The sequence below is a fragment of the Rhinopithecus roxellana genome, chromosome 3 (assembly GCF_007565055.1).
Source record: "Rhinopithecus roxellana isolate Shanxi Qingling chromosome 3, ASM756505v1, whole genome shotgun sequence".
Lineage (NCBI taxonomy): Eukaryota > Metazoa > Chordata > Mammalia > Primates > Cercopithecidae > Rhinopithecus > Rhinopithecus roxellana.
Genome location: NC_044551.1, coordinates 95,857,327 through 95,869,620, shown reverse-complemented (window position 1 = coordinate 95,869,620; position 12,294 = coordinate 95,857,327). Strand labels below are relative to the sequence as shown.

Here is a 12,294-nt window from a genome sequence, read left to right as displayed (position 1 = left end):
ATGCTGTTTACATTTTTATGGTTATGCCTTCTCACAGAGAGAAAGAGTTAAGAGATGTAAACAATGTTGTTGGAACTATGTTAATCTTTGAGAGGTTATCAATCTCATCTTCTAGAACCCTCAATACAAAGGAATTTTGTGATTTCAAACACGTGTTTGTGTTCCTGAGAGGGCTGAAAGAGCTGCAAGTTACTTGAGGATTCCCTGTGAGAGCTGGCCCTGAGAATGGAAACCACATGTGTATTTCTCTCCAAGGTAGAGTCAGAGGACTTAAGATTCAGACTTTAAAAAATATTAGTGTTCTCTCAGAGAACTGAGGAGTTAGCTTACGTAGAATGAGATGACTAACCTTTGCAAATATTTAGGTCCTGTGGATGCTTGTGATTTTCCAACGAATAATAATAACGAGCACTTCTTGTGTGCTTACTTTATGCCAGGCACTGCTCTTAGTGTTTTACTTGCATTTGTTTTATAGAATACTTGCAAAAACTACAGTGAGTTCTACTATTATCACCATTATACATATGAGGGAATTGAGACTGAGAAGGATTTTCAGGATCATGCAGAGCAAGGATTTGAATCCTAGTTTCAAGCCGTATAAGTTTAAAGATGTATAATGCTGGAACTTGGAATGGAGCTGGACACTGTGCCTAACTGACAGTCTATTGTTTCACGGGCTCACTTTCCGACTAGGTAGTAAATCACTGATTCTGTCTGTATCATCCATCTATAACTATCCGTCTACCTAATCTCCTCCAGAATTGATCACCATGCCCCAAAATCATGTTAGTTTGTATTTATTAAATCCATTCTTGAGAAATGTACAATATAGTTAGAGGGGTGGGTAATGTCTTTGAAATTAATGAGGGGATGACTATGGTTTGTTGGCAAAGACAAGGAGAGAAAGAAGGGTAGCTGGATCCGATTTATGTGATACGAAGGAAATGTGATGGGAAGAGAGGCTGCTGATGGCTTTTGAAGGTATTTTCTCTACTGATGGAGAAGTGCCTGTAATTTTGGTCCATCTACACTGATCCAGTTGGTTCCCTTGTCCTTAATACTTTCCTTTACAGGACGCCTGGCCTGTGCTAATGTGAAGGATGTGGCCAGGCATCACTGGGGCTAAAATCTCACCTGGAGGCTGAGCCACAGCATTCCTTCCACTGCTTCTGTGCTCTCAAGAGCTAGATAAACAATATACCACTGTGCTATCTTTTTTTTTTTTTTTTTGGTTAGGATCTTTGTGTAAATGGTGCACAAATACTACATTTTAAAAGCTCATTAGTGGAGGAGGCAGTCAATGAGCTTGTAAATATGTTGCTGGATGTGGAAGTTTTATCTAAAGAAGAAAGTGAAAAAATATCCAATGAAAATAGTGTTAATTACAAAAATGAAAATTCAGGTAAGAGATGGGGTAATGAAAGGGTCTTGTTTTTCTATGACATTTACTAAAAACTAAAACTGAATTTTCTACATAGCAATTAATTTCATACTTCTATAAACATCCTTTCAATTTTCTAATGATATGTATAAATCTGAAATTATGGCCCTGAACATATTTTAGTGACTCTATGTTGTTAATTCTTACTACTTTTGGTTAAACTGTGAAAACACGCACTTTTCATTGGCCCTTGTTAGCTTTCTTTACATTTATGTATGGGTGGGTGTTTTATTTTACCTTATCAATAGAGTTGGATGGATTATTGATTGGAATTCCCCTCGGAGAGCATCTAGACTGAGCAAACCTTTTGCAGGACAGAGGAGAACACTGAGATATGAAGAAGGGAAATTATCCCCCCAAAGGTTTAGGGCTGTTGGTGGGAGGTAGCACCAGAACCCAGGCCCTTGGGGGCCAGTATAGCTTTTTCAGTTCCTGCCTCTCTTGTTGGCTGTTTTCTCATACTGAGAAGGAGATGCCTCCATCAATTCATCTGGTTCCTTATTTCCTCCTCCTACTTTTTGATGTCCTCACTTCCTAAGAAGTGTGAGGTTTAAGTGATATTAAACTTGCATGTAATTTATGCTTTAGTTGTAACAAATGATTCTATCTATCTATCTATCTATCTATCTATCTATCTATCTATCTATCTATCTATCTATCCATCCATCTAACTTATCGCTATCTCTTTCATCTTGTAACAGCAAAAAGAGAAGAAGGAAATTTTGACACCTTGACATCATTCATTAATGCCAGAGCCGATGCCCTGTTTTTGACGACAGTGACGAGGAAAAAGAAAGAAACTGAGATGTTAGGGGAAGAAGCCCGCGAGTTGCTGTCTCATTTCAACCATCAGAACATGGATGCTCTTCTGAAAGTTACAAGGAATACACTAGAGGCCATTCGCAAACGCATTCATTCCTCTCACACAATTAACTTCCGGGGTAATAATCTCATATGGTTTGCTTAGTGGATGATCAGGCATAGTTGCTGGTATGTGTGTGTGTGTGCACGCATGCATGCGTCCGTTCCTGTTAAAATTAAATAATTAAAAATATCCATCATTTTATTTTTATTTTTATTTTTATTTCTGAGATGGAGTCTCGCCCTGTCTCCCAAGCTGGAGTGCAGTGGCACGATCTCGGCTCACTGCAACCTTCGCCTCCTGGGTTCAAGTGATTCTCTGGTTTAGCCACCCAAATAGCTGGGAGTAGCCACCATGGCTGGCTAATTTTTTGTGCGTTAGTAGAGACGGGCTTTCACTGTGTTGCCCAGGCTGGTTGCGAACTCCTGAGCTCAGGCAATCCACCCGCCTCGGCCTCCCAAAGATTACAGGCGTGAGTCACTGCGCCTGGCCATATCCGCCGTTTATTTAGTGCCTTCTTGTAATTTTAAACATTATGAACTTGATCATCCCAACAATTCTATTAAGTAGATACTATCTTTACTCTCATGTTAAATCAGAGAACTAGAGCACAGCACAGGGAGGTTAAATAGTTTGCTTAAGCTTTTGTTAATAACATGAAAATTGGTAGTACGTTTAGTCTTTTTGTAATAAGATGAAAATATATAAAATTATTTTAATTGGTGAAAGAAAAAGGTACATACTTTAAAAGAAGTTATATGGAAAAGATTCTTTCATTGTTAAATCATTAGGTTTGTTAGCCAGTCTTACAAAGTGGAAACATCTTACTAATGTCACACTCTTCAAAGGATATATATGTATTTTACTATTTTTATGGTAATTTAGTACTTTCTAGCTGGTTTCCTCATTTTCAATAGCATCGTCTTTTCCTCAGCACAGTTCAGAAATAGGTGATATGTTTCTCAGGTGGGCCACAAAAATCCGTCAAATCTAGAGGCATCCTGAAATTAAATTTTAAGTTAAAAATGGTAAAAAGAAAACAAATAATAGTAATTAAGGAAAACTCAAATAATAGGATAAAATCTTTTTATGTATCTTGAATATTGGCATTTGAAAGAAAACATCTTTAATATTTAATTAAAAGTGGGTAAATAAAAGTGGAAACTCTGAAAGATTTTTGTTTGGTGCCATGGCGTATTATGTTTTACTTCATTCAGGATGGAGGATAGTTCTTTCCCTTGACACAGAGTTGTTGTTAGAACTTAATAAATGTTGGCTGATAGGTTAAATATTCAATCACAATTATTTATCAGCTTTTGTATTACAGATATTTGCAACTACGTAAAGTTAAGTATGATACCCAGACACATATACATACATGTCTTTATCTACATACCTATACCTGTGTTCCACCTTTTAAAACTCCTTCAATATGAATGGCAAATTGTGCTTTATTTCTTTTCCTTTTTTTTTAACTACTCCACATTTGGATTTTATACACCATGGTGGGAAAGATCTATGTTTTATCTGAAATTCCAAAGTGGTTATTTGTTCTAACTTTGGCTTATGCCGATAGTCGTTCTTCATTCCTGGCTTACTTAGTTACATTTAACTAATTTGTTGGCATTATGTTATTTGGAAGAATCATCTTTAATATTTTAGAGAAACGTTTATAATTTAGCCTGATCCCACACAGTGTGTTTCTTTGTGGAGAGTATTCTAAGAAGCTGTAAACAGCAAAAAATGCCTTGGGTTCCCCTGAACTGCTTTGTTATATTGAGCAATACCAGATCCTCCATGAGTTTTAATTGACTCATTCATTCAACAAGTATTTATTGGATTTTATACCTATCATGTATTGTTTTAATTCTTATGGTTACAAAGGAAGCAAATCTTATTTTAAATTAAAAATGTGAATTATTCCTTGTTTTGGGTTAACTCAGACAGTAACAGTGCCTCTAACATGAAGCAGAATAGTCTGCCCATTTTCCGGGCAAGCGTCACTCTGGCCATTCCCAACATCGTCATGGCCCCTGCCCTGGAAGATGTACAGCAGACCCTGAACAAAGCCGTGGAGTGCATCATCAGTGTCCCTAAGGGGGTCAGACAGTGGAGCAGCGAACTGCTGTCCAAGGTGGGTGTGGGGTGCAGAAATGGTTTCATATGGAAACCACTTCTTTTACAGATAGGACAGAGCTGAAAAATATCCTTTTACATTGTAGAAAAAGATACAAGAAAGAAAAATGGCTGCTTTGCAGAGTAATGAAGACAGTGATTCTGATGTTGAAATAGGAGAAAATGAACTTCAAGGTAAATGTTCTTTTAGTCTTTTAAAAGAGGCATTGTAAATCAACATTCATTGAGCTTAAATGTTTTTTAACCCCTCCATGTAATTCTCAATTTATTTTAGAACAGAATATTAATCTATGAGCCAATTTGAAGTTGACAAAGTATCAAGGTCCATATATTTTAATATCATCATTTTAGTTGACTTCCGTTAATATGGTGAATCACATTTATTGATTTGCATATATTGAACAAATCTTGCATCCAGGGGATAAATTTCACTTAATCATGACGAATGATCTTTTAAATGTACTGTTGAATATAGTTTGCTAGGATTTTGTTGAGGATTTTTGCATTTATGTCCACCAGTGATATTGGCCTGCAGATTTTAAAAATTGTAGTATGTGTGACTAGCTTTGGTATCAGGGTAATGCTGGCCTTGTAAAATGAGTTTGGAAGTATTCCCTTCTCTTTAATTTTTTGAAGTGCTAGAGAAATATTGGTATTAGTTCTTTGAATGTTTGGTAGAGTTTAGCTGTGCAACTGTCTGGTGGTAGGCTTTTTTTGATGGTAGACTTTAAATTACTGATTTGATCTTTTTCCTTACTATTGGTCTGTTCAGATTTTCAATTTCTTCTTGATTCCATCTTGGTAGGTTAATTATATGTTTCTAGGAATTTATTCATTTCTTCTAGGTTGGCACAAAATTGTACTTAGCATTCTAATGATAATTTGTATTTTTGGGTTATCAGTAGTAATATCTCCTTTCATTTGTGATTTTATTTACTTGAGTCCTCTTTTTTACTTAGCCTAGCTAAGGATTTGCCAATTTTGTGTAGCTTTTCAGAAAAACAACTTTTCGCTTCATTGATCTTTTCTATTGTCTTTCTAGTCTCTATTTCATTTGTTTATGCTCTTATCTTTATCTCCTCCCTTCTGCTAACTTTGGGCTTATCTGTTCTTCTTTCTCTAGTTCTTTGAGTTGTAATGTTAGGTTATGTATTTGAGATCTCGCTCCTTTTTTGACTTAGCTGTTCATTTTGCTATACTGTTTCCTCTTAGAACTGCTTTTGCTGAATGCAGTAAGTTTTGATATGTCAAGTTTCCATTCTCATTTGTCTCAGGATGTTTAAAAATTTCTCATTTAATTACTTCTTTGATCTGATTTGAGAAGTTTTTTTAGAAGCATATTGTTTTATTTTCACATATTTAAAACATTTGCATGATTTTTCCTGTTTGATTTTTTTCCTGATTGATTTCTAGTTTCACACAATTGGTTTGGAAAAGATACTTGTTATAATTTGATCTTAAGTTTGTTAAGGAAGACTTGTTTTGTGGTCTAACATATGATCCATCATAGAGAGTGTTCTGTATGCACTCTAGAAGAATGTATATTTCTGTTTCTGTTAGATGGAATATTCTGTCTGTTAGGTATATTTGGTCTAAAGTGTAGTTCAAGTCTAGTATTTCTTTATTGATTTTCTGTTTAGATGATGTGTTCAATCATGAAAGTAAGGTATTAAAATCCCCTACCGTTATTGTGTTCTAGTCTGTGTCTCTCTTCAGATCTCTTAATATTTGCTTTATGTAGTTAGATGTTCCAATGTTGGGTGTACATGTATTTACAATTATAATATCATTTTGAAGAATTTATTCCCTTATTATTATATGATGATATTTGTCTCTTTTTACGCTTTTTGATCTGAAGCCTATTTTGTGTTTTCATTTATATGAACTATATTTTTTCATCCCTTCACTTTCAGTCTATGAGTGAACTTTAAGGTGGAATGAGTCTCTTGTAAGCAGCGTATAGTTGGGTCTTTTTGTGGTCTTTTAATCCATTTGGCTACTGTATGCTTTTTGATTGGCATATTTAATACATTTACATTCAAAGTAATTGTTGATAGGTACAGACTTACTCTTGCCTTTTTGTTCATTGTTTTCTGGTTGTTTTGTAGATCTTCTGTTTCTTTTTTCCTTTGCGGTTTGATAGCTTTCTATAGTGATACATTTTGGATCTTTTCTTTTTTTTTCTTTTGTGTATCTGTTGTAGCCTTTTGTTTTGTGTTTACCCTGAGGCTTACATAAAACATGTTATACTTATTATAGGCTATTTTAAGTTGGTAACAACTTAATTTTGATTGCATATACAAATGATATACTTTTACTCCCCACCTTATACATTTTAAATTTTTTGATGTCACACTTTACATCTTTTTATAATTTGTATCCCTTAATAAATTTGTGTAGCTCTAGTTGTTTTTAGTAGTTTTGCCTCTTAACTTTTTTACTGGAAATATTAATGATTTACCCACCACCATTACAGTACTGGAGTGTTTTGGATTTGCCAATATACTTACTTTTATCAGTGAGTATTATATTTTCATATGTTTTCATGTTACTAATAAATATCTTATTCCTTCAGCTTAATCTCCATTTAGCATTTCCTGTAAGGTGGGTCTTGTGGTGATAAACTCTCTCAGCTTTTGTTTGTATGAGAAAGTTTATACCATCCCTTTGATTTTGAAAGATATTATTGCTGGATATAGTATTCTTAGCAGTTATTTTATTTCAGTATTTTGAATATATCACTTCACTCCCTTCTAACCTGCAAGGCTTCTGCTAAGAAATCTACTGATAGTCTTATGAATGTTCTCTTACATACAGTAAAACACTTTTCCCTTGCTACTTTCAACATGAACTCTTTCTTTATCTTTAGCTATTGACAATTTCATTATAATTTGTCTTGGTGTGAGTGTTTTTGAATTAATCTTATTTAATGTCCTTTGGGCTTCCTGGAGCTGGCTTTCTATTTCCTCCCCCAGGCCTGGAAGTTTTTGCCATTATTTCACTGAGTGTGTTTCCTCTCTCTTTCTTTTCTCTTTCTGGCAAGCCAGTAATTCATAAGTTGTTCCTCTTGATGGTGTCCCATAAGTCTGTTAAGATATCTTCATTCTTTTTCATTCTTTTTATTTCTTGCTCCTCAGATTGGATGATTTTTCAGTGACCTCTCTTTGAATTCACTGATTTTTTTTCTCCTTCTGCTTGATCTAGTCTTCTGTGGAAACTATTAAATTTTTGTGTTCAGTTATAGCATTCTTCAGTTCTATATTTGCTGTTTGGTGCTTTTTTAACTTTCTGTCTTCGTTGAAGTTCTCAGTTTGTTTTTGTATTTCTGTCTTGATATTGGTGAGGATCTTTATGAATATTACAGACGGTCCCTGACTTACAATGGTTTGGCTTCACATTCTTTTTGACTTTAATGGGGTTATCAGGATGTAACTTTATAGTAAGTCAAGGAGCATCTGTACTTAGAATAGTTTGACTTACAATTTTTTAACTTTATAATAGGCTTACTAGGGTATTAAGTGCATTTTTGACTTATGATGGATTTATTGGGATGTAACCTCATCATAGGTCAAGGAGCATCTGCATTTTGAATTCCATGTCAGATAAATCACATATGTCCACTTCACTCAGAACAGTTTCTGGAGATTTATTTTGTTATTTTATTTGAACTGTATTTCCCTGTTTTTGTTCATTTTCTTTGACCCTCTGTGTTGGTTTCTGTGTATTATAAAAGACAGCTATCTCTTTCAGTCTTGTCAGACTGACCTCATGTGGGAGGATCTCACTACTTTGACTAGCCAGAGATTTCAAGATGCCTCTCTAATCTTAGTGTTTGTCCAGACTGCTTTCTCTGTTTTTTGTCCCCCCTACCCTGGAGGTTCGGATATGATATGTCCTGTCAGTACCCCTTAGATTGGTAAGGTAGGAGCCAGCTTCTCTAGATGTAGCTGGAAATGTTGGCGTGTTGAATGCATGCTCCAATTTTTCCTGTCTTCACCGTGAAGCTGAGCACAGGCATTTATCTTCAGTTCTCTGCATTAAGCCAGAGAGAGGATCTGTGGCAAATGCCTGCAATCATGTTCAGGCTGCATCATCTGATTCTGGGGAGATAAGTAATGGAAATTGGCCCGTTGTACATCTACCTCTTTGTTTTCCATGGTCTATGGCTACTCAAAAGTGCAAAGACCCACTGACTCCAGAGCTAGCTAGATCATTAAAGAGACAGTCCTTTGGGTAGGAGCTATAGAAGTTATGGCACTTGGTGCATGTCATAACTCCTTCCAGAAAGAATGGCTAGGCCTAGGCTTATCACTAGGTGAGCCAGAGGGAAAACTCATGAGGTGCTGAGCTCTGGCTCCAGCTGCTGGAGGGGTCCTGTTTGTTTGCCTCATTAGCTCTCTGATGTATGGTTTTTTAGAAGCCAGGCCATCAAGTAGCCACTAGGGGGTGTGCCAGAAGCCCCTTCCCAGAAAGAAAATGGAAGCTGCACATTCTTGATCCTTTCTGCACTGTTCTGAGGGGATGTAGCACCTGGTAGTGTTTCCATGTCCATTTAAACTTCCTTTTGGTTTTGTGATCTAGGAAAATTCACGTATGCCTAATGCCCTTTCTTCAAGTAGCTAAGAGGTTTAGGATTGAGTCCTTTGGGAGGTGGCTGCAGAAGTTGGGGCACTCAGTGCCTAGCATTAACCCCTTCTGGACAGAAGCAGAAACCTGTGTTTTTTAAGCCCCTTCTCTGCACTGCTCCTGGGGGACAAAGCCTGTTGAAGTGCTTGTGTGCTCATATTAAATGGCCGCTTCTTCCTGTGGTCTAGAGAGACACAAATGCCAGTCCCATCTGCTCCCAGAGATGGGAGTTTTAGAATGTAGTCCCTTGGGTAGAAGCTGTAAATGTTGGAGCACTTGATGTGAGGGAGAAACAAGGGCCCATGGTTTTAAAGCCCCATTTCTGCACAACTTCCACGGAATGAAGCCTCTGTAAGTGCTTCATGCCTTGTGAAGCCCTCACTTTTTTCTTGTGGTCTAGGGAGACTCTTGTGTGTCTAATCCACTCCACTCTCAGAGCTGGCGAATTAAGAGCCATGGGGAACCTTAAGAGTTATGGTGATACATGTGAGGTCCAAAGTCTCGTTTCCACAGAGAGAAGCTGTGTGTTGCAGATTCCTTTCCCAATTCTCTGGTTCAGTGCCCAGGGCAGGATCCGTGTCCAAGTGTGTCTCCACTTTTCCTGCCCATTTGATGTGGATGTGTTTTTGGTTATAACATAAGTAGGGGTCTCTCCATAGGTCTCTGACTTTCTCTCAGATAGAACTGATCTGAGAATAGATGTGTATTGGGTGTGTCCATGGGTGGAAGTAGAGCCAGGACCTTCTTACTCAGCCATGTTACTGACTTCATTCTTCTCATTCCCCAGATTTTTAACTTCTTTGGCCAATCTCTTATTTGCCCCCAACTAATATCATTGGCTCAGGCAGCTGTGAAGTTAAGCAATTGTTGCTGATAGTCTTTTGACAAATGCCTTGGGGATAGGACTTTTTTTCTCAGAGAGTTCTGAATCAGGTCAAAGAAAAATAAACTATTTGAACAAGGCTTTTCCAGGGAGCTCCCAGACAGCTCAAAGAGTGAGAATTCTATGGAGCTCCCTAAGGAGCTCCAAGCCTAGGTTGGCCCTTCCAGGGACTGCTGGCTTTTATTCCCCTCCAGTAATGGTTGTAAGACGGCTGTTTTTCAAGGCTACCCGGCTACCCTACAGCCAGAGAGCAGCAGTGGGACTAGAGCAAGTCAAAACACTACAAAACTTGCTGTTGTTACCAAGATTCAGCATTGTTCTTGAATAAACACTTTCTGAATTATTGCAAGCTTTGATTAATTTACAGAGTCCTGAAAAGTTGACATTGACAATTCTTTCCATTATTTTCATTGCTTTTATAAAGGAGAAGATTTTCAGAAGTCCTTGCTTTACTATTACAGAAATATCCTCATCTTCTAAAAGTACATCTTGTGCTAGTAGTGTAAAGTTTTCTCTTCTTTTTTTCTTTTTAGATACCTTGGAGATAGCATCTGTAAATTTACCCATTCCCGTGCAAACCAAGAACTATTATAAGAATGTTTCTGAAAACAAAGAGATTGTAAAATTAGTTTCTGTGCTTAGCACAATTATCAACTCCACCAAAAAGGTATGTCAAGAGGGTCTGGCAGCTGCACCTTTTACTTTGCAACATGCACTTGTGTGAAGGTGATCATCACAAAGTAGTTCTGTATGTAGCCTGGGTCTCACCCACTGTACTTTCTGGGGGCAGCTAATGGCATCTTGTGTGTGCTCAGCAAATGTTTATCTAACTGAAGATCTCATTCTAGATTGCAAGGTGAAAGAAAATTATTCCTACTCTCATACTGTATTTTGTTTAATGCCTTTAATATCTTCTTTTAATACAAATGAATCTAACTTAAAAAAAATCTAAAATGTTCCAAACTACAAGTCAGACTGTTGTTATAATTCACCTTCGAAGAACCAATGATACTAACATATTTGAAACAGAATAAGGTTTGTAGTCATTTTTTCATATTTGAGTAGTCAGGCAAATGTTATAAAATACCAGATAAAATTTTATTTATATTGCCACATAGAAATTAGATGAAACTGAGAATAAAGAAGATATTAGTACTATCAACACAAACTTGAACTGGAAATGAATGTACATTCAAGGCAATTTTTTCTTTCAACATAATCTCCTCTCAACTTCCCCTTTTTTGTTCACACAAATCTATTTTACAGACAAAAGGATTTAAAACCCTGAAGTCATCTTTTATTTTTTAAAAAAAAAACTCTTCTAATTCACATGGCCAGTAAGACTTGTTGACTTGTTAATAATGTTTCCCAGTGTGTAAGGAATAGTTGTTGTTCAGTAAGTGCATTTTTCTATTCCTCAGTTTTGATACAATGAGTTACATTCATTTGAAAGCACTCTGAAAAGCTACCATTGCTGTAACAATGTGAGGAAATATTATTAAGTTTAGTTTTAATGTGTTCCCAAGGGAACTGAAAATCTTTTGCATTTATTCACTTTTACTTTTCCTTTCTTAATGTATCGAAGGTCCTGTATTTAATTTTCCCCTAGGGACAGTATTCATATAACTCAATAAATATTTATATAGTACTTAGATTATTAGGCTCTATACTGAATGATAAGCAAAGTATTCCATGATAACAATAAATATTCAGAAATATTTTCAGTATTCCTAGAAAATGAAATAAAATAAATCAGCAATAAGATCCACTAGTTTCTCTAGTATGATCAACCGCTATTATGAAAATCTAAGAGTAAGAAATCATAGATAAAATTAACACACAGTGCTGGCAACAAAATACTTATCTCTGTGTCTTTTTTTGAGAAGAAGTTTCACTCTTGTTGCCTAGGCTGGAGTGCAATGGTACAGTCTTGGCTCACTGCAACCTCCGCATCCCAGATTCAAGTGATTCTCCTGTCTCAGCCTCCTGAGTAGCTGGGATTAGAGGCATGTGCCACCACACTCTGCTAATTTTGTATTTTTAGTAGAGACAGGGTTTTGCCATGTTGGTCAAGCTGGTCTTGAACTCCTGACCTCAGGTGATCCGCTTGCCTTGGCCTCCCAAAGTACTGGGATTACAGGCATGAGCCACTGCGCCCCGCCTCTGTGTCACTTTTATTGCATTTGCTTTTACATTATATGAAGGAAATGCTCAGATACTTGTTTTCTTAAAATAGTAGAAAAGGTTGGCGTTTATAACAACTTGAAGAACTTACTCCAGATTTATAGGATAGCCAAATTGTTTCTGGGAGAATATATGTACTCTTAGTCATAGTATTAGCTATAG

General features: G+C 36.5%; 1 protein-coding gene across 1 annotated transcript in view; it reads left to right on the top strand.

Moving 5' to 3' along the window:
- Nucleotides 1–12,294, top strand: part of DNAH5 (dynein axonemal heavy chain 5) — a 253,279-nt gene that overhangs the window by 57,553 nt on the left and 183,432 nt on the right. Inside the window, exons 18-22 of the mRNA XM_030927396.1 lie at nucleotides 1,237–1,402; nucleotides 2,143–2,382; nucleotides 4,247–4,437; nucleotides 4,526–4,613; nucleotides 10,482–10,615. Coding sequence (XP_030783256.1) covers nucleotides 1,237–1,402; nucleotides 2,143–2,382; nucleotides 4,247–4,437; nucleotides 4,526–4,613; nucleotides 10,482–10,615 — 819 coding nt within the window. The remainder of the gene's footprint in view (nucleotides 1–1,236; nucleotides 1,403–2,142; nucleotides 2,383–4,246; nucleotides 4,438–4,525; nucleotides 4,614–10,481; nucleotides 10,616–12,294) is intronic.